Below are 20,759 nucleotides of genomic sequence, written 5' to 3'. Positions count from 1 at the left end.
GATTCAAGCGATTCTCCCGTCTCAGTCTCCCGAGTAGCCGGGATTACAGGCGCCCACCACTAAGCCTGGCTAATTTTTTTGCATTTTTAGTGGAGAAGGAGTTTCGCTATGTTGGCCAGGCTGGTCTCGAACTCCTCACCTCACGTGATCCGAACGCCTTGGCCTCCCAAAGTGCTGGGATTACAGGCTTGAGCCACCGCGCCCGGTCGCGGATTTCTTTTCATACTTATTCCTGGGTATGTCACGGGCCCTATGGCGACTGTGAACCGCATCTGCAGATACTTGAGGGTGTGCGCAGCCAGGGTTCCCACTCTGGGCAGGGGGCACAGCGAGGTGACTCACGGGAAATCACAGGTGGCCACGAATGACTGCTAGAAAGTGGGGATTTTAGGGAACAGAAAACGGGGAATAGCGGGGCGCATGAGGAGGTTCCAGAACCAGTGCGAGCGGAGGGGCGGGCGCCGCAAATACGGAGGGCGGGGCAGGGTGGCCCGGGGCGGGTGTCTTCACCTGCGCGGCCAGGCCCCCAGCGCAGCTGCCCTGGCCCCGCCCACCACGCCCAGAGCGCCGGGTGGGGTCCTAGATCGCCCTCAGGAGCCAAGGCCCCGCTCACCACGCTCGGCCCCTTGCCTCAGGTCCGGCTCACAGTTCGGGTCCAGACCCAGGCTCCGCCCCCTTCCCCGCCCACAGCTACAGTTCCCCTCGCAGGCCGTGTCTCTCTACTTGAGGCCCCGCCCGCCACCCTCAGCCCGCCCCCAGTTCTGAGTCCTCAGGCCTCGCTCGCTGCTTGAGACCGCGCTCACTATGCGAGGAGGCCCCTCCCCTGCCCCGCGTCCAGCTTTAGTCCCCGACTGCGTTCATCGCCAAGGGCCCGCCCACTGCCTTAGGTCCAGTCGCCAGCCTCGGGTCCCGTCCCGGGCAGCACTCACTGCGAGGCCCCGCCCTTGGCTCTAATCCCCGGCGTTGCCTGCCACTGAGGCCCCGCCCCCAGCGCCTGTCCCGGGCTGCGCTCACCGCCGTGGCCCCGCCCCGAAGCGCCGGTCCTCGGCTGCGCTCACCGAGAGGCCCCGCCTCCGGCTCTGTTCCGCCGAAGCCCCGCCCCCCCTACGCCGGCGCGCAGCACGGGAGGCCAGCTCGCTCACTGTGGGGAGACCGCGGCCGCGCCGGGCCGGGAGGTCGCGGCTCCGGTCCTCGCGTCCCTGCTGTGGTTCCGGTGCCTGTCCCAGTCCCGCAGGCGCGGCCGTTACGGGCGGCGCGGCCCCGGCGCGCGTGGCGAATCTGCGGCTGCCAATCGGCGGGCGCGGGGCCTCGCGAGAGCGGCGAGGCCTGGGCGACTGGGCCTAGGCGGGCGGCTGGGCCTGGGCGGGCGGCGCGGGCTGCTCCGGAGGCTCGGGCGGCTTGGGAGGCTTGGGAGGCTCCGGGCCCTGCCCGCGCGTTCGCCGGCATGACGGGCCGCGTGTGCCGCGGTTGCGGCGGCACGGACATCGAGCTGGACGCGGCGCGCGGGGACGCGGTGTGCACCGCCTGCGGCTCAGTGCTGGAGGACAACATCATCGTGTCCGAGGTGCAGTTCGTGGAGAGCAGTGGCGGCGGCTCCTCGGCCGTGGGCCAGTTCGTGTCCCTGGACGGTGAGTCCCGCGGGCTGGCGCTGCGCGGACTTCCCGATGCGGCTTAGGCGGGCTGGAGGCGGTGACGGCGCGGCCCGTACCCGCGCCTCGGTACCGCCCGCTCTGTCGGGGCGCACGGTTCTGCGCCGTCTTGGCGCGAGTGTGGCTCCCCTTGGCGTGAATGTAGACCCCCTTGGCGCGCGTGTGGACCCCCGTGGCGCGAGTATGGACCCCGGTGGCGCGCGTGGACTCTCTCGACACACGCGTGAGCCAGGGCAGCCAGCACAGGGAGGATTGAGGACAGCCTGGGGAGCCCAGAAGGCCCCTCAAGCTGTCCCTCACTGTCAGTCTCTGTACCTGCAGTTTTGTTTTCAGCAATGTCTGGTACTTAGCATCCGATTGCTGCTGCCTTTGGCTTTGGCGGTTTCGGGCGGATGTCCTAGGGCCACTCAGGCTGCTGCAGGCTTGGGAGGGGACGTGTCAGGGATGAGCAGTATTGCGGGCTGGGGATGGACCCCAGTCTGTGGAAGGAGCTGGACTGTGGCTAGTTTCAGGTGGTTGTGAATAGAGCTGCGGAAACGATTCATGTGCAACCCTCTGTGTGAACATACGTTTTCATTTCTCTGGGAAACTTAGCTATATGTTTAACTCTATGGGAAACTGTCATGAACTGTTCTGTGATGTGGCTGTGCCCTTATGCATTCTCGCCAGTTGCCCCATATCTTCACCAGCACTTGGTGTTGTCGAGGTTTTTATTTTGGTTGTTCTAACAGGTGTGTGGCATCTCATCATAGTGGTGTTCTGTATTTCCCTACTGACTGGTGATGTTCTACCTTGTTAGGGTGCTTATTTGCCATGCCCGAATCCTCTTTGTTGAAAAGTGTGCTCAAGTCTTATTTTTTATTTATCTTGAGACAGGATCTCACTCTGTGGCCTAGGCTGGTGTACAATGGCCCAGTCATGGCTCACTGCAGCCTTGAACTCCTAGGCTCAGGCAGTTGTCCTGCCTCAACCTCCTGAGTAGCTGAGACTACAGGTGCATGCCACCACGCCGTATAATTGTTTTACATTTTATTTTATTTATTTGTTTGTTTATTTTTTGAGACGAAGTCTCGCTCTGTCGCCCAGGCTGGAGTGCAGTGGCCGGATCGCAGCTCACCGCAAGCTCCGCCTCCCGGGTTTACGCCATTCTCCTGCCTCAGCCTCCCGAGTAGCTGGGACTATAGGCGCCCGCCACCTCGCCCGGCTAGTTTTTTGTATTTTTAGTAGAGACGGGGTTTCACCGTGTTAGCCAGGATGGTCTCGATCTCCTGACCTCATGATCCGCCCGTCTCGGCCTCCCAAAGCGCTGGGATTACAGGCTTGAGCCACCGCGCCCGGCCAAATTTTATTTTTAGTAGAGACAAGGTCTCTATGTTGTCCAGGTTGTCCAGGCTGGTCTCAAACTCCTGGGCTCAAGTGGTACTCCAGCCTTGGCCTCCCAAACTGCTGGGATTACAGGCTTGAGCCACCACACCCTGACTCTCATTTTTTATTTGGGTTGTTTTCTTATTGTTGAGTTTTGAGAGTTCTTTGTGGATTGTAGTTACAAGCCCTGTGTTGTATATGTGATTTTTCAAAGCAGAAGTTTTAACTTTTTTGGTTGTTTGTTTGTTTGTTTGAGACAGAATCTCACTCTGTGACCCAGGCTGGAGTGCAGTGGCACAATCTCGGCTCATTGCAACCTCTGCCTCCCAGGTTCAAATGATTCTCGTGCCTCAGCCTCCCAAGTAGCTGGGATTACAGGTGTGCACCACCTCACTTGGCTAATTTTTGTATTTTTAGTGGAGACAGGGTTTCACCATGTTCGTCAGGCTGGTCTTGAATGCCTGACCTCAAGTGATCCGCCTGCCTTGGCCTCCCAAAGTGCTGGGATTACAGGCCTGAGCCACTATGCCTGGCCTAAATTACCTAGGCTTTGTGTAAGGTGTGCTTCGCAGGCTGAGGCTCATTGTTTATGTGGAGGTCCCGTTGTTGCAGCACCGTTTGTTGAAAGACTGCCCTTTGTCCACTGAAGGCATTTGCCCTCGGCTGCGCTCACTGGGCCCGTCCGTGCAGGTCTGCCTCTGGGCCTTGTGTCCTGCCCTGTTGATCAGGTGCCGTTCCTTTGTCAGCATCAGACTTTTTTACTGTACCTGTTATATTGTCCTGAAATCAGATATTGTGAGTCCCCCAACCTTTGTTCTTCCTTTCTAAAGTTGTTGTAGCTATTAATTTCCCTTTCCCTTTTTAATTTTAGAGTAAGTTTGTGCGTATCTATAGGTCACATATTATTATCTGAAATGCTTGGGACCAGAAGTGTTTTGGATACCGGATTTTTCTGATTTTGGAATATCTGCCTTATAATTAGTGGTTGAGCATCCCTAATCCAAAAATCTGAAATCTGAGATGCTCCAGTGAGCATCTCCTTTGAGCGTCGTGTTGATGCTCAAAAAGTTTCATGTTTTGGAGCATTTATAATCTCAGATTTTTGGATTTGGGGTGTTCAACCTGTACAAAAGTCCTGGTGGGGTTTTCATTGGAATTGCATTAAACCTCTCGATAAATTTAGGGAGATCTGACATTTTTTCTTTCTTCTTTCTTTTTGAGACGGAGTTTCACTCTGTCACCCAGGCTGGAGTGCAGTGGTACGATCTCAGCTCACTGCACCCTCCGCCTCCTGAGTTCAAGTGATTCTGCTGCCTCAGCCTTCTCAGTAGCTGGGACTACAGACGCGTGCCGTCACGCCCAGCTAATTTTTGTATATATTTTAGTAGAGACGGGTTTTCACCATATTGGCCAGGCTGGTCTTGAACTCCTGACCTCGTGATCCCCCCACCTCGGCCTCCCAAAGTGCTAGGATTACAGGTGGGAGCCACTGCGCCTGGCCAACAGTTTTTCTATGTTGAATCTTGTAGTCCATGAACACAGTGTATGTCTACATTCATTTAGGTTTTCTTTGATATAGTATTGGGTAGTTTTCAGCATACAGCTTCTGGGCTTTTCTTTTGAAATGGAGTCTCGCTCTGTCACCAAGGCTGGAGTGCAGTGGTGCGACCTCAGCTCACTGCAACCTCCACCTCTTGGTTTCAAGTGATTCCGGTGCCTCAGCCTCCTGAGTAGCTGGGATTACAGGTGCACACCACCACGACTGGCTAATTTTTGTATTTTTAGTAGAGACAGGGTTTCACCATGTTGGCCAGGTTGGTCTCGAACTCCTGACCTCAAGTGATCCACCCACTTCAGCCTCTCAAAGTGCTGGGATTATAGGCATAAGCTGCCATGCCCGGCCCTCTGGACATTTTTTAGATGTGTACCTAAAATCTGTTAGGAGTTATTGTAAGTGGTATTTTTTAAAATTTAGTTTTCAACTCTTCATTGCTTGTTTATAGAAATATGGTTGCTGGCCGGGCGCGGTGGCTCAAGCCTGTAATCCCAGCACTTTGGGAGGCCGAGACGGGCGGATCACGAGGTCAGGAGATTGAGACCATCCTGGCTAACTCGGTGAAACCCCGTCTCTACTAAAAAAATACAAAAAAATTAGCCGGGCGAGGTGGCGGGTGCCTGTAGTCCCAGCTACTTGGGAGGCTGAGGTGAGAGAATGGCGTAAACCCGGGAGGCGGAGCTTGCAGTGAGCTGAGATCCGGCCACTGCACTCCAGCCTGGGCGACAGAGCGAGACTCCGTCTCAAAAAAAAAAAAAAGAAAAGAAATATGGTTGCTTTCTGTGTGTTATCCCGTTTCCTATGGCTTTGCTAAACTTACTTATTAGTTCTAAGACTTTTTTTTCTTTTCTTTCTTTTTGAGACCGTGTCTTGCTCTCGTTGCCCAGGCTGGCATGCGATGGCACAATCTCGGCTCACTGCAATCTCTGCCTCCCGGGTTCAAGCGATTCTCCTGCCTGAGCCTCCCAAGTAACTGGGATTATAGGTGCCTGCCACCACACCCAGCTAAATTTTATGTATTTTTAGTAGAGATGGGGTTTTGCCATGTTGGCCAGGCGATCCACCCGCCTCGGCCTCCCAGAGTGCTGGGATTACAGGTGTGCGCCACCGCAGCCTGGCCCCGACGAGTTTTTAATACACTCCTTGAGTTTTGTTGTTGTTGTTGTTTTGCTTTGGGTTTTTTTTTTTTTTTTGAGATGGAGTGTCGCTCTGTTTGCCCAGGCTGGAGTGCAGTGGTGCAATCTGGGCTCACTTGCAGTCTCCCTGTCGCGGATTCAAGCAATTCTCCTGCCTCAGCCTCCTGAGTAGCTGGGATTACAGGAGCCCACCTCCATACCCGGCTGGGTTTTGTATTTGTAATAGAGACGGGGTTTCACCATGTTGGCCAGGCTGGTCTCAAACTCGTGAACTCAGGTGGTCCACCCGCCTCGGCCTCCCAAAGTGCTGGGATTACAGGCGTGAGCCACTGCACCCGGCCTTTTTTTTTTTTTTTGAGACAAAGTCCCACTGTTGCCCAGACTGGAGTGCAGTGGTGGGATCACAGGTCACTGCAGCCTGGAGCTTCTGGGTTCAAGAGAGCCTTTCACCTCAGACTCCAGAGTAGCTAGGACTACGGGCATGCGCTATCAGGACCATCTAATTTAAAACTTTTTTTTGGTGGGGGAGACAGGGTCTAGGGTCTTGCTCTGTCACCCTGGCTGGAGTGCAGTGGTCATGGCTTACTACAGTCGTAACCCCCTGGGCTCCAGTGACCCTCCCAGCTCAGCCTCCTGAGTTGCTGGTACTATAGGCATGCACCACTGTACCCAGCTAAGTTTTGTATTGTTCTTGTAGAGATGGGGTTGTGCCATGTTGGCCAGGCTGGTCTGGAACTCCTGGGCTCAAGCGATTCTCCTGCCTCGGCCTCTCAAAGTTCTAGGATGACAGGCATGAGCCAGAGCCATTTTTTTTTTTGTAGAGATGTGGTCTTGCTTTGCTGCTCAAGCCGGTCTTGACCTTCTGGCCTCAAGGCATCTTCCCACCTTGGCCTCCCAATGCGCTGGGATTAGCGGCGTGAACCGCTTTGCTCAGCCCTGGCTGTTCTGTTGAGGGCTCCTGCTGATGCTGGCGTGCGGTATTGGCCTGTAGTTTTTCCTGTAGTGTCCTTGTCTTGGATATTAAGGTCCCGCTCCTTATGGAGTGGGTTGGGAAACGTTTCCTGTTCCGTTTTCTGGAACAGATGATGTAGGGTTGGTGTTCTTTGTTTCTGAAATGTTTGGTGGAATTCACCAGTGTAGCCGTCCGGTCCCGGAGGTTTCTTTCTCAGACGAATCTGCACTGTGGTTTCGGCTTCTTTCATCACTGCGATTCTAGTTGTATTTGAGATTCGGTGTCTCACCTGGGGTGAGTCAGCCGCTTGTGTTTGGAGGAATTGGTCCACTTGACTTAGTGGTTGAATTTGCCCAGAGAGTTGTTCGAAGCATTCCCTTATCCTTTTCATGTCTGCGGGGTCCACAGTGGCCTCCTTTTTCCTTTCAGATGTTGCTGTTTTGTGTCTTTTTTCCCCTTTGTCTCTCTGGCTAGAAGTTGGTCAGTTTTTTTTTTTTTTTTTATCTTTTCTAAGAACTGGCTTGGGTTTCATTGAGTTTTCTATCCTGTTCTTCCCTCCCCATCGTCTTCCATGCGCATACTCCCTGGGTATCTTCCTAGGACTGCTGGGCACAGAGTTTGCAGCTGTGTCACAGTTGCCAAGACTTTGTTTGATGCCTGTTGCGATGATAACAACAGTAATAAAAGCAAGTTGTCATGGCAGCAGACGCAGGGTTTCCCCGGCAGGCACAGTGCTAAGTGCATTCTGCCCTTACTGTGCGCTGCTGGGGGAGGACGGTGATGTGGAGCAGTGCAGAGCTGGAAGTCTGTTACCCGGGCGCTGTCAGAACAAGCTCAGAGCCAACACTGTCAGGTGGCCCCAAGACACCTTTGAGCCCTGGCACACTCTCTCGAGGGAGGGGCAGGCCCAGCAACCAACTGTGGTGGTCCTGGGGGAAGTGCCGCGAGGCGGTGTGTTCTTAGCACCTGGGGACCGGCACAGGCGGTGCCTGGGCCGAGAGTGGGAAGGAGAGAGGGCATCTGTTGCTCTGGGCAGCCCCTCTGTCTCCCAGGCAGTCTCTCTAGGTGCCCACTTGGCATCCTCCCTCCCTCGTCACAGTGGTGATCACAGGGGGGCTGGAAACCTTGGTGGCTTCTCAGTTTCCCTAGCACACAAGTAGGCCCCGGCCGCCCCTTGCTCCAGCTTCATCTTGAAAGCTGAGCTTTCTCTTTGAGCTGTCATTTTTTAGGTCCCAAGGCCACTGTCTTTCCTAGGTGTCTTGCCTATTAATTGAGAACTAAGCCTGACACAGCCTCGTAGTTTACTCTGGAATATTTAACTAAGGCATCAGGGCAGGTGACCAGAGGCCTCAGGAGAGTCCCAGGAGGGTCCTGACCTTGGAAGCCAGGCCCTGCGGGGGAGACGACACTGGTGCTCCAGTGTCCCGGGGCTGCCCGAGCAGAGACTGTGCAGAGAGAAGGTGGGTGTCTGAGGACTGAGGCTCAGTGTGGCTGGAGGGGCCAGGCGGACGGACGGTGGAGTTGGGGACTGTTGGCCTGGGGCCTTGGCAGTGCCCTGAGGAGGTCGTCTGCTCCACTGAGGCAAGGCGAGACTTCCCTGTGAGCCCGCGTCAGTGTCCTGTGCTATGTCCTGGCTTCCCTCTGCCAGCAGCTGATGGTAATGGCGCCCACACCCCTGCCCCGCAGGCAGGAGCTCGAGCACCTGGGAGCCCCCCACACCAGGCATCCCGGGCTCCTGCTTGCAGGGGGTCCCTTGTCCTCCTGCGCAAGGAGCAGCACACCTCAGTGTCACCAGAACTTGTGGTTGTGGGGAGCATTTCCCATAATCACAACTTTCAGTGGCTTCACAGTTAGAACCTTGAAGCCGGGGTGTCCGTGAGTGCTGCTGTTTTCCGTTTGGGGTCCTGATGCAGCCAGACCTACTTTGGGACATGGCTGCATGTCACCGGGCACTGGCCCTGGAGAGGGGCACAGGAAGCGGAGCTGCCCTCGCTTGCTGGGAAGCTCCCTTTGCCTCAGCGAAGGATGTGGCCAGCCAGCCTCTTCCTGTGGCCTGGGGTTTTCTGAGCATGGGCCTGGCCTCCTGGTGGGGCTCTGGTCCCGAGAGTGGAAGGCTCCGGGCTTCTGCCTCTGCTCCGTGACCCTTAGAACCCTAAATTGCGGCTGAAGGTACCTACCCTCAGGAAACGGGTGGATTCTGTCCCGTTGGCATCTGGGTGAGAGAGGAAGCCACTGGTTAGCCTGCAGCGTGACACACGTCCTGTTTTCCGTAACCGAATTGTGATCACTACAAAACCAGCTCCTCAGCAGTGGCCTGGGGAAGGGGTCTGGGCCTGGGAAGGGGTCTGGGCTTGGGGAGGGGGTGTGGGCCTGGGAAGGGGTGTGGGCTGCCGTGCCCGACCCTGTTTGTCAGTGCTCCTCCCAGATGTCTGATGCTGCTACATCCAGCCCACCAGTAGGCACATGTGTACCTGGGTCCCCGTCCCCAGCACTCTGGGATGCACTTTGGTCTGGTGCAGCCTCCTTTGGGCACTCAGCTGTGGGACCCCTGAATTCCTCTCCATCCATTACTGCCCAGCCAGCCAGGCCTCCTACAGGTGTGTCCCCTTAAAAGGAAGTTTCCAGCCAGGTGTGGTAGCCCCTGCTTGTAATTCCAGGATTTTGGGGAACCAAGGTGGGAGGATCACTTGAGGTCAAGAGTTTGAGACCAGTGTAGGCAACATAGTGAAATTGTCTCTACAAAAACTAAAAAAAAAAAAAAACAAAGCAAAAACAAAAACAAAACCCAAAATACAAAAATTAGCTGGGCATGGTGGTGGGCGCCTGTAATCCCAGCTACTGGGGAGACTGAAGTATGAGAATCGCTTGAACCTGGGAGACGGAGGTTGCAGTGAGCCAAGATCGTGCTATTGCACTCCAGCCTGGGTGACAGGAGCGAAACTCCATCTCCAAAAGAACAAACAAAGAAAACAAAAAATAAGAAAACATTAGGTAGGCATGGTGGCACAGGCCTGTGGCCCCACCTATTTGGGAGGCTGAGGTGGGAGGATTCCTTGAGCCCGAGAGGTTGAGGCTGCAGTGAGCCACTATAGTGCCCCTGCCCTTCAGCCTGGGTGACAGAGTGAGACCCTGTCTCTTTTTTCTTTCCCCCTTCCTTCCTTCCTTCCTTCCTTCCTTCCTTCCTTCCTTCCTTCCTTCCTTCCTTCCTTCCTTCCTTCCTTCTTTCTTTCTTTCCTTTCTTTCTCTTTGAGATGGAGTGTCTTTCTTGTTGCCCTGGCTGGAGTGCAACGGTGCAATCTTAGCTCACTGCAGCCTGCGCCTCCTAGGTTCAAGCGATTTTCCTGCCTCAGCTTCCCAAGTAGCTGGGATTACAGGCATGCGCCACCACACCTGGCTAATTTTTGTGTTTTTAGTAGAGACAGGGTTTCGCCATGTTGGCTAGGCTGGTCTCAAACTCCTGACCTCAGGTGATCCACCCACCTTGGCCTCGGAAAGGTCTGGGATTACAGGCCTGAGCCACCACACCTGGCCAGACCCTGTCTCTTAAAAAGAGGAAGTTTCATAGCAGCAACAGAAAGCCTTCAGTTAAATTTTTTTTTTTTTTTTTTTTTTTTTTTTTTTTTTGAGACGGAGTCTTGCTCTGCCGCCCAGGCTGGAGTGCAGTGGCCGGCTCTCAGCTCACTGCAAGCTCCGCCTCCCGGGTTCACGCCATTCTCCTGTCTCAGCCTCCCGAGTAGCTGGGACTACAGGCGCCCGCTTCGTCGCCCGGCTAGTTTTTTTTTGTATTTTTTAGTAGAGACGGGGTTTCACCATATTAGCCAGGATGGTCTCGATCTCCTGACCTCGTGATCCGCCCGTCTCGGCCTCCCAAAGTGCTGGGATTACAGGCTTGAGCCACCGCGCCCGGCCTAGTTAAATTTTTTTGTGTGTTTTTTTTGGACGGAGTCTTGGCTCACTGCAACCTCCGTCTCCTGGGTTCAAGCAGTTCTCCTGAAACTGAGCTCACCCCTTTAAGTTAAATGAGCATGTGAGTATTAAAGGTTATTGCTTTCCTGTGTTGGAAGAATCCTGGAGTGAAATGGACGACAGTGCTGTGCTGGATCTTTCAAGACATGGAGGGCCCCTGGCCCGCCTTTGTGTCTGGTGCACGGTATGGAGTGTTGCTGGCTTTGTCAGAGCTCAGAGGTGCCCCTGCAGCCTCTGGCCCTCTTCTGGCTCTGGTGGAACTGCAGGTCCTCCCCTGCTGTCCACAGGAGGGCAGTCTCAGCCAGGCCCCACAAGACCTGGCCCCTTGCACACGTTAGTTCCAGCTAACAGGAGTAGAAATGCACTATGGAAAATATCAAATGTTTTTTAGAAGTAGAAGGCATCGTGGCAGTTTCAGCCAGAGGTGGCACTTTCCTCTTTCACCCTCCCTGTGGCTTAGTGTTCTGAGGTTTCACACTGTCTGCATGTGTCCTGGGCATGTCCCTGCAAGTGTGCACGCACCAGGGTGTGGGGGAAGCAGAAGCCAGGAGGCGCTTCCAGAGCAGGTGCAGCAGCATGGCCCCAGGGAGGGTGACCGTGGTGTTGGGGTACAGGGAGAACAACACAGGGACAGGAAATAGAGGTCCTGGGGTGTGAGGAGGGGACAGGAGGCTGGAGGGTGCAGGAAAGAGTAATGGAGGAGGGAGGGCAGAGGTGGCAGGTGGAGTGTGGAGCTGTGAACGCACGCAGCTTTGCAGTGTGTTGTGGTACAAGCTGATGGGCATGGGTCAAGGAGTGAAGAGATTGCGTGAAACACAACTAGAATCGAAATCATCACTGTAATTTAGTGTGTCGTCTCACTGTGGCCTTGTTCTGTTAGAAGCACTCCTGCTGCCCACTGTTCCTAGGCAGGGAAACGTGGCTATATTGGAGGCTGCATGGCGTCCCCTGTTCTTGGAAGGTGGGACTTCAGGGGCTTTCCATTTATTTATTTACTTTTGAGACACAGTTTCAATTCTTGTTGCCCAGGCTGGAGTGCAATGGCTCGATCTTGGCTCACCGCAACCTCTGCCTCCCAGATTCAAATGATTCTGTTGCCTCGGCCTCCCGAGTAGCTGGGATTGCAGGCATGCGCCACCACGCCTGCCGAATTTTGTATTTTTAGTAGAGACAGGGTTTTTCCGTGTTGGTTAGGCTGGTCTCGAACTCCCGACCTCAGGTGATCCAACCACCTCGGCCTCCCAAAGTGCTGAGGTTACAGGCGTGAGTGACTGCGCCCGGCTGGCTTTTTGTAATTTGATCATTGTCCTTTTTCTAATGCAGTTTATTATATGCATTATTTATTAAAAGCTTTATATACACTAATTAGAATATGCGAGACTGTCTCTCAAAAAAAACCCCAATAAATAAACACTGCTTACGAAACAACCCTGAGGGAGGGTCGGAGATGCAGGCACCTTGAGCTCAGCCTGAGGAGGCCTGGGCCAGATTTCTGCAGAATTTAGAGTTGGCTCATCAGTGCTGCTCAAAGCCCCCTTATTCCAGCATGGGTCTCCCCTGAGCCCTGCGTTGCTCCCTGGCCTGTCTTCTGGATTATCATGTCAGCAGGCACCTCACTGTGGCACTGCCAGGACCTCTCTAGCCCCCACAAGGAGACACCACTGCCACCTGCTCCAGCTTCTCTTACTTTATTATTTTTTGAGACAAGTTCTCACTGTGTGGCTCAGGCTGGAGTGCAGTGGTGCCATCACAGCTCACTGCAGCCTCCATCTTCTGAACTCAAAACAATCTGCCTGCCTGGTCTGGGACCACAGGCATGTGCCACCACACCTGGCTAATTTTTTTTTTTTTTTTTTTTTCGGTAGAGATGAGATCTTGCTATGTTGTCCAGGCTGGTCTTGAACTCCCGGGTTCAAACAGTCTTCCTGCCTCAGCCTCTTATAGTGCTGTGATTACAGGTGTGAGCCGTAGTAGGACCACAAGCAGTTGCCACCATACCTGGCTGATTTTTTTTCAGTTTTTTTTGTAGAAATGAGTCTCCCTGTGTTGCCCAGGCTGGTATCAAACTCCTGGGTTGAGCAATCTTCCTGCTCTGGCCTCCCAAAGTGTTGGGACCACAGGTGTGAGCCACCATGCCCGGCCACTCCTCCAGCTTCTTTTTTAATTTATTTTTATTTTTATTTTTTGAGACGGAGTCTTGCTCTGTCGACCAGACTGGAGTGCAGTGGCACGATCTCAGCTCACTGCAACCTCCGCCTCCTGGGTTCAAGCGATTCTCCTGCCTCAGCCTCCTGAGTAGCTGGGATTACAGGCACCTGCCACCATGCCTGACTAATTTTTTGTATTTTTAGTAGAGAAGGAGTTTCACCATGTTAGCCAAGATGGTCTCGATCTCCTGACCTTGTGATCCACCCACCTCGGCCTCCCAAAGTGCTGGGATTATAGGCCTGAGTCACTGCGCCCGGCCCTGCTCTAGCTTCTTGAAGGCCACTAGGTTTGTGGCAATTTTTATGGCAGCCACAGAAAACTAGTACATAGATCCCAGTTGTGACAACCCAGGCAGTCGCCAGGCACTGCCCCCATTCCGGCACCACCTTTGTTGGAGAGGTCTGTGCTCAGTGCCAGCGCCCCTGCTGCCAGCTGTCCCTGTGGCCACGTTACCCAGCAGGAGGCCGGCTCTGGGCCTCAGCCTGAAGAAGGCCTGGGCTTTGCCTCTGCTGCCACCAGGGAAAGCTGAGTGCCACCTGACCCTGTTCAACTCTGAGTTCCTGTACAGGCCCAGCAGCTGCCCCTTGATCTCTTCACAATTTTCTTGGCTGCTCTAGTTCCTTTTTGCTTCCAGCCGAACTTTACAATCATTTTACTGGAGTCTTTAAAGAGTGTTGTTAGAGGCCATGCCTGTTCTGCCTTGTCTGTGCTGGTAGCCGCCCCTGGGTGACCCTGAGGTCTCTGCCTCATGCTTTCCCCGCAGGGCCTGGCCCCAGGCTCCATCGATTGGCTTTCTGTGTCTGCATCCCATCCTTCCAGTGTCCTCTGACAGGCCCTGCACACTTGCCTTCCCCAGGGGGCCAAGGTTGTCTGCATGTCCCCTGATTGCAGCAGCCTCCAGTCCTGTGTCTGTGTTTTGTCACAAATGTGCTGGCCCCTGTGCCAGCCAGAGGGCCGACGCTGCGGAGCGGGGGGCACTTTCCAGCTCCCCCATCTTTGGGCATGCCTGGGGCCTCACCTCACTGTTCTCGTTGGAAGATCAGGCTGCAGTGTTCGGGTTGGTGAACCTGGTGAACAATCCGCATGTCCACCTGATGTGCCAGGCCCAGGTCTTAACCCCGAAGCCCTGCAGGGCAGAGTGTGGTGGACGTGGTAGGCATGCTGTTAGTTGGCAGAGCTCCAGAGTAGAGTGCCCAGCAGGTTCAGCGGCAGCCTCCCCGTGCATGGGTGGGCTGAGGCGTGGGGGCCTTCTGCAGACTGGCTGGTTGCAGTGCCTTGGGGCACATGGGATGGTACCTGCATCCCCTGCAGTCCAGCAGGGAGGTGGATGCGTTCACATGTGGTCACCATGCAGGAGTGACATCTGAGTGGGCTGGCCTGGGGCACGGGGGAGGGCCAGCTCACACTGTGTGCACACCACTTGCAGAGGTTTGGAAATACATCTGTGCTCTCACCCGGCAGCTGTGTGACAGAGTCCACTCTGGACTTGCAGTGTGTTAGGGACATGGTTAGAAAATACAGAAAGTGCCTGTAATCCCAGCACTTTGGGAGGCCGAGGTGGGCGGATGACAAAGTCAGGAGATCGAGACCATCCTGGCTAACACGGTGAAACCCTGTCTCTACTAAAAATACAAAAAATTAGCCGGGCGTGGTGGTGGGCACCTGTAATTCCAGCTACTCGGGAGGCTGAGGCCGGAGAATGGCATGAACCCGGGAGGCGGAGCTTGCAGTGAGCCGAGATGGCGCCACTGTGCTCCAGCCTGGGCGACAGAGCGAGACTCCGTCTCAAAAAAAGAAAAAAGAAAATGCAGAAAGTGCAGTTGGCCCACCCTCAACCCTGCTGGCTGGGCAGAGTGAGAGATGCTTCTCCCACTGGGGTTCCTGGCTCAGTAATGGGGGTGCGGGGGGCCACCCTGCTGCTTCCCCCGTGAGTGCTGACCCCCGCTTTGCTTTCACTTTGTGTCTGTGGATGTCATGAAAGGGTTGTAAATGCAGATCTTCTCCAGGTTTTGGCTGATCTGTCTTTTTTGTGTTGACAGGTGCTGGCAAAACCCCGACTCTGGGTGGCGGCTTCCACGTGAATCTGGGGAAGGAGTCAAGAGCGCAGACCCTGCAGAACTGGTATTTCCCACCATGGATGCCGCTGAGCTTGCGGCGGGTCCCAGAGATGGGGATGGTGGTGCTAGGGTGGGGGGCACTGACTCAGCCGTGAACTTCATGGCCTGCCACTTTCTTGTCACCCTGCATGCCCAGCCCAGGCCGCCTTCCAGGAGGAATTGTGCCCTGAGTCCCCTCCTGGGTGTCCTGCAGACTCTGCCAGGGCTGCTTGGGGAGAACCCAGTGGATCCCGCAGGGTCCACAGCCATTGCTTGCTGGGCTCAGTGAGATGGAGGCAGAAACAACACATTTGTAGCAGTTGGATATTGTAGTGACATTCTCACTGCGTTTTGTCAAAGTGCCAGTTCACCACAAACTGGAGAAATGTCTGCTGGGTTATTTTTCTTATGATTGAGTTGAAAAAGTTGTTTATGTATTTTAGATACAAGTCTTTTATTGGATGTGTAATTTTATGTATTTTAGGTACAAGTCTTTCATCAGATAGGTGATTTATAGGACATTTTCAGCCATTCCATGTGTTCTTTTCATATTCTTTTATCTTTTTATTTTTCGCTGGTATCCTTTGGGAGCATGAATGTTTTAAATTCTGATAGTGTCCAGTTTACCTATTTAGTCTCTTGATGGCTGTGCTTTTGGTATCATAACTAACAAATGTTGCCTAATCCAGTCCAAATCGTGAAGATTTCTGCTTATGATTTTTTGGAGTTTTGTGCCTTCAGCTCTTACTTGTAGGTTTTGATCCATACTGAGTCAGTGTTTGCAGGTGATAGAAGGTAAGGGCCTACCTTCGCTCCTGCACGTGGAGACCTAGTTTTCTCAGGATCGTGTGTTGAAAGCACTGTGTTTCCCAGTTGGCATCCTCCTGGTACCCTTGTTGAAAATCCATTGGCTGTAAACCTGAACGCTTATTTCTGGATTTTCGGTTTGGCTTAGTGACTGCGTGACGGTCCTGGCGTCAGTTCCACGCTGTTCCGGACACCGAAGCTTTGCAGTCAGTTTTGAAATCAGGAACTGTGAGTCCTCTAACTGCTCTTTTTCAAAAGTGTTATGTTGTCTGTTTGAAGTCCCTGTGAATTTTGGATCAGCTTGTCAGTTTCTGCCAAGAAGTCAGCGGGGATTTTGACGGGGATTGTATTAGTCTGTTGGTCATTTTGGGGAGCACTGCCACCTAAACAGTGTTACGTGTTCTGACACCTGAACACGGGATGTCTTTCCATTCATTTGGGTCTTCTTTAATTTGTTTCAACAATTTTAGTAGTTTTCAGAGTACAAGTTTCATACTCCTTTTGTTGAACGTATTCTCAGTTGATATATATTGATCTTGAATCTTGCAACTGAACTTGTTTTTTACTCTTAAGAGTTTTTTAGGCCGGGCGCGGTGGCTCACGCCTGTAATCCCAGGACTTTGGGAGGCCGAGGCGGGCGGATCATGAGGTCAGGAGATCGAGACCGTCCTGGCTAACACGGTGAAACCCCGTCTCTACTAAAAACACAAAAAATTAGCCGGGTGTGATGGCGGGCGCCTGTAGTCGCAGCTACTCAGGAGGCTGAGGCAGGAGAATGGCGTGAACCCATGATGCGGAGGTTGCGGTGAGCCGAAATTGTGCCACTGCACTCCAGCCTGGGCGACAGAGCGAGACTCCGTCTCAAAAAAAAAGAAAAAAAGAGTTTTTTAGCGGGTCGTTTAGGATTTTATGTACAAGATCGTGTTATCTTTCCTTTCCAATCTAGTGCTTGTTTTTTGTTTGTTTACCACGTTGAATAGCAGTGGTGTGAACAGACATCCTCTTGTCCTTGATCCTGGGGAAGCATCCAGTCTTCACCATTGAGTGTGGGTCAGTCCAGGCAGGGATACTGTGTGCTAGGACCTCTTCGGCTTCACTGTTTCATTGAGTACACTCTCAGGAATGCGAGGACCATGTGAGGGATCCTTGTGATCGGTGCAGCCATGTCCCGCAGCCTTGGTCTGTGTGCTGGAAGGCGGTTGGGACAGGTAGAACATCTCTGTGTGGACAGCACATCACCCTGGCTGTTTTCTCTTGTACCATCTACAGGAGGCTGGGCTCTTGAGCACCTGCCTCTGCTCCTGGCTGCTGCTGCCGACGGGTGGCCAGCACCGACACGCCTAGGCTGGCAGGGGTCGTTGGGCTTGCAGTGATCCCTCACAGCCGAGTGGATGGATCCTTACGCTTGCGTTGTGCTTGTTTCCTTGCCCCGCCATGGACTTACTGGTAGAGGAGTACAAGTCCGCGCCTTTCTTCCTGGCTGCCGGCGTGATTCTTCTGCAGTAGAGAGCACCCTCTGTGTGAGTTCAGTCTCCTGAAATGCTTCGAGCCGTGCTCTGTGGCCCGGTGGAAGGCCAGTTTTGTGGAAGTGCGTGTGTGTTGGGCACTTGAATGCATTTCCTGCAGGAAGCCGGTGCAGTGCAGCGTGTCCCTCCTCCCCATTGGCTGGTTGTCTGTCTGTCACCGAGAGTGTGCATGAAGACCTGGCACAGTGACTGGATTTGTCCTCTCCTGCCTATAGTTTTGTCAGTTTTTTGTTTTGTCTGTTTCAAGACTCTTACTGGCATGCACATTTACAGTTCCTCCAGGCGGAGGCTGGGCTGCACTGCCCAGGGGCCCTCCTGACCTTCAGGCTGCCTGGGTTGGGACCCAGCTCTGCCCACTGCTTCTGGTGCCACCAGGCTATCTCCTTTTTTTCTTCTACTGACTTCGAGATTTTCTCCTTATGAAGAGCTTTGTTCTCCACACAGAATATAGTCTGTGTTTTCCCAAAAACTCGTGGTACCTTTACTGGAGTTGGTCATGCCTCAGACCTAAACAAATTGCAAAGAGTAGTGTCCGTGCAGACACGTACATTGCAATAAGATTGGAAACCAACAACAGAGAAAGAGAAATAGCTCATCTGACCTTTCAAAACCCTTTAAATACCTTTGGTTCCAGAAAGAAATGAAAATGGAACATACAACCTCCCTAATTAGGGGTGAGTGTCAGTGAAGGTTGTGGCTGTGCAGGCCCGGGAGGCCCGTGGACCCTACTCACTGTATGGGGGAAGCTGCAGGGCCCCCACGCCTGTTGAGTCTTACTGGGGATGGGTGGTTCTGGGGTACCCTATGCCGACCTTCGTACCTGGGCTCCTACCTGGGGATCTGCGGCTGCAGCCCAGGTACCTGCAGCAGGGGCCATGCCCTGCTGCTGCCCACCCAATGAGCTCTCCCACCCACCTGCCCTGGGCCAGGCAGCGCTCCTGCCTGGATGGGGTGTGGGGCTGAGGGAGGCTGTCAGTCCAGCCCCTGTCCTATTTCCTGCGGACTCTCGCCGGGGTTGTCCCTTCTGCTGCCAGTCAGGCCCCCTGCTGTGGCAGTGATGCCCTTCTCTGCCCTAGGGGTCGGGCCCGCCGAACCTCCTTGCTGTCCAGTGTAGGGGTCGGGCCCGCCGAACCTCCTTGCTGTCCAGTGTAGGGGTCGGGCCCGCCGAACCTCCTTGCTGTCCAGTGTAGGGGTCGGGCCCGCCGAACCTCCTTGCTGTCCAGTGTAGGGGTCGGCCCGCCGAACCTCCTTGCTGTCCAGTGTAGGGGTCGGGCCCGCCGAACCTCCTTGCTGTCCAGTGTAGGGGTCGGGCCCGCCGAACCTCCTTGCTGTCCAGTGTAGGGGTCGGGCCCGCCGAACCTCCTTGCTGTCCAGTGTAGGGGTCGGGCCCGCCGAACCTCCTTGCTGTCCAGTGTAGGGGTCGGGCCCGCCGAACCTCCTTGCTGTCCAGTGTAGGGGTCGGGCCCGCCGAACCTCCTTGCTGTCCAGTGTAGGGGTCGGGCCCGCCGAACCTCCTTGCTGTCCAGTGTAGGGGTCGGGCCCGCCGAACCTCCTTGCTGTCCAGTGTAGGGGTCGGGCCCGCCGAACCTCCTTGCTGTCCAGTGTAGGGGTCGGGCCCGCCGAACCTCCTTGCTGTCCAGTGTAGGGGTCGGGCCCGCCGAACCTCCTTGCTGTCCAGTGTAGGGGTCGGGCCCGCCGAACCTCCTTGCTGTCCAGTGTAGGGGTCGGGCCCGCCGAACCTCCTTGCTGTCCAGTGTAGGGGTCGGGCCCGCCGAACCTCCTTGCTGTCCAGTGTAGGGGTCGGGCCCGCCGAACCTCCTTGCTGTCCAGTGTAGGGGTCGGGCCCGCCGAACCTCCTTGCTGTCCAGTGTAGGGGTCGGGCCCGCCGAACCTCCTTGCTGTCCAGTGTAGGGGTCGGGCCCGCCGAACCTCCTTGCTGTCCAGTGTAGGGGTCGGGCCCGCCGAACCTCCTTGCTGTCCAGTGTAGGGGTCGGGCCCGCCGAACCTCCTTGCTGTCCAGTGTAGGGGTCGGGCCCGCCGAACCTCCTTGCTGTCCAGTGTAGGGGTCGGGCCCGCCGAACCTCCTTGCTGTCCAGTGTAGGGGTCGGGCCCGCCGAACCTCCTTGCTGTCCAGTGTAGGGGTCGGGCCCGCCGAACCTCCTTGCTGTCCAGTGTAGGGGTCGGGCCCGCCGAACCTCCTTGCTGTCCAGTGTAGGGGTCGGGCCCGCCGAACCTCCTTGCTGTCCAGTGTAGGGGTCGGGCCCGCCGAACCTCCTTGCTGTCCAGTGTAGGGGTCGGGCCCGCCGAACCTCCTTGCTGTCCAGTGTAGGGGTCGGGCCCGCCGAACCTCCTTGCTGTCCAGTGTAGGGGTCGGGCCCGCCGAACCTCCTTGCTGTCCAGTGTAGGGGTCGGGCCCGCCGAACCTCCTTGCTGTCCAGTGTAGGGGTCGGGCCCGCCGAACCTCCTTGCTGTCCAGTGTAGGGGTCGGGCCCGCCGAACCTCCTTGCTGTCCAGTGTAGGGTCGGGCCCGCCGAACCTCCTTGCTGTCCAGTGTAGGGGTCGGGCCCGCCGAACCTCCTTGCTGTCCAGTGTAGGGGTCGGGCCCGCCGAACCTCCTTGCTGTCCAGTGTAGGGGTCGGGCCCGCCGAACCTCCTTGCTGTCCAGTGTAGGGGTCAGGCCCGCCGTTCCTCCTTGCTGTCCAGTGTCCTGTGCAGTGATGCCCTTCTCTGCTCTAGGGGTCAGGCCCGCCGTACCGCCTTACTGTCCAGTGTCTTGGGAGCAGGTCTATGGGGCAGATCCTAACGTATTTTTCAGATACTTCTGGAGACAAGAGGGGATTTTGGCCCATTGTAGCTGGCACATTTCTGATACGTTGGGCTCTTCCTGCCTCTTATTTTGTAGTTCATATTTATTTTACCTTTTTTTACTTGTTTGTTTGTTTGTTTGTTTTTTGAGACGGAGTCTCACTCTGTCGCCCAGGCTGGAGTGCAGTGGCGCGATCTGGGCTCACTGTAACCTCCGCCTCCTGGGTTCGAGCAACTCTCCTGCCTCAGCCTCCCGAGTAGCTGGAGTTACAAGCGCTCACCACCACGCCTGGCTAATTTTTGTATTTTTAGTAGAGACAGCGTTTAGCCATGTTGGCCAAGCTGGTCTCAAACTCCTGACCTCAGGTGATCCACCCGCCTCGGCCTCCCAAAGTGCTCGAATTAGAGGCGTGAGCCACCACACCCAGCCGTATTTATCTTACTTTTAAAAAACCCTTTATTGCCTTTTATTGATTTATCATGGGTTATGTTTGTTTAAATTTTGTTTTTTCTCCTTTGTTCTCCCCATACCGCCCTGGTTGAAGGTTTCACATCAGCCCTGGTCCCACTGCAAGCTTGGCCCACCGCCTCCACTCCTGCCTGCCACCCAGCCTGCCGGGTTTGGTGGAAATCTGTGAATGTAGCTTCCGACTGTTACTGTTTTGGTGAAGTCTCGATTGCCATTCTTAGAAAA

General features: G+C 54.9%; 1 protein-coding gene across 7 annotated transcripts in view; it reads left to right on the top strand.

The window, feature by feature from the left end:
- Window positions 1-1,096: 1,096 nt before the first annotated feature.
- BRF1 (BRF1 RNA polymerase III transcription initiation factor subunit) overlaps window positions 1,097-20,759 on the top strand; it is an 80,088-nt gene continuing 60,425 nt past the window's right edge. For 2 of the 7 annotated variants that reach the window (XM_030930450.1, XM_030930449.1), the window contains exons 1-2: window positions 1,097-1,628; window positions 14,871-14,950. In XM_030930450.1, coding sequence (XP_030786310.1) covers window positions 1,445-1,628; window positions 14,871-14,950 — 264 coding nt within the window. In that variant the 5' untranslated portion in view covers window positions 1,097-1,444. Of the gene's footprint in view, window positions 1,629-14,870; window positions 14,951-15,881; window positions 15,963-20,759 lie in introns of those variants that run through there. The other 5 variants (XM_030930454.1, XM_030930453.1, XM_030930452.1 and 2 more) reach the window with 4 other exon arrangements.

Source organism: Rhinopithecus roxellana, chromosome 5 (assembly GCF_007565055.1).
Source record: "Rhinopithecus roxellana isolate Shanxi Qingling chromosome 5, ASM756505v1, whole genome shotgun sequence".
Classification (NCBI taxonomy): Eukaryota; Metazoa; Chordata; class Mammalia; order Primates; family Cercopithecidae; genus Rhinopithecus; species Rhinopithecus roxellana.
Note: the sequence above shows the minus strand (reverse complement) of the source record. Positions and strands in the feature narration are given on the sequence as shown.